Source organism: Raphanus sativus, unplaced genomic scaffold (assembly GCF_000801105.2).
Source record: "Raphanus sativus cultivar WK10039 unplaced genomic scaffold, ASM80110v3 Scaffold0582, whole genome shotgun sequence".
NCBI classification, from domain to species: Eukaryota; Viridiplantae; Streptophyta; class Magnoliopsida; order Brassicales; family Brassicaceae; genus Raphanus; species Raphanus sativus.
The window spans coordinates 6,390-7,244 of NW_026615900.1; the positions used below are offsets into that span (position 1 = coordinate 6,390).

General features: G+C 45.6%; 1 protein-coding gene across 1 annotated transcript; it reads left to right on the forward strand.

The window, feature by feature from the left end:
• The first annotated feature begins 248 nt into the window (after positions 1-248).
• On the forward strand, positions 249-569 carry LOC130502490 (uncharacterized). Its single transcript, XM_056997289.1, has one exon. The coding sequence runs from the start codon at positions 249-251 to the stop codon at positions 567-569; it is 321 nt and encodes a 106-aa protein (XP_056853269.1).
• Positions 570-855: the final 286 nt, after the last annotated feature.

The following is an 855-nucleotide window of genomic DNA, read 5'->3' on the forward strand; positions in this document are numbered from 1 at the left end:
TGGAGAAGATTGTGGGGATTACAAGGAAGGATTGGTCTACTAAACTTGATGATGCACTTTGGGCTTATAGGACAGCTTACAAGACACCTTTGGGAACCACACCTTTCAACGTTGTGTATGGGAAGTCTTGTCATTTGCCAGTTTAGCTTGAGTACAAGGCACTATGGGCAGTGAAGTTGCTGAACTTTGACATCAAGAGTGCCAAAGAAAAGAGACTTTTTCAGCTCCATGAGCTTGATGAGATAAGGATGGATGCTTTTGAAAATTCAAGGATCTATAAGGAAAAGACCAAGGCTTTCCATGACAAGAGCATTCTGAAAAGAGAGTTCAAGGAAGGATACCAAGTTCTTCTTTACAACTCTAGACTGAAGTTGTTCCCAGGAAAGCTCAAGTCAAGGTGGTCCGGTCCATTCAAGGTCAAGGAGATCAGACCTTATGGGGCTATTGTTTTGTGGGGTACTGATGGAAGAGACTTCACAGTCAACGGGCAAAGAGTTAAGCTCTACATGGCCACAGCACCAAAGGAAGATGGAGTCTCAACTCCACTTTCTAATCCCACCCCGGCCTAACCCCGAAGGAGGTAAAGTCAAGCTAGAGACTTAAAACAAGCTCACTTGGGAGGAAGTCCCATGTCTATCCTTGCATATATTGCATATCTATTCTTGTTTTCAATATTTTTTTTTTCTTGTTTTCATCTAAAAAAAAAAAAAAAGTGTCGTGAACAGTGTTGCAGGTGCAGAGCGACCTAGGGGCAGCAGGTAGCACAGGCCGCTCCAGCCCGCAGCGACTCCCACCCAGCGACTCGAGCCGGTCGCTCGTTATTTTCGCAGCGACCACCTGGAACGGGTCCCCCTA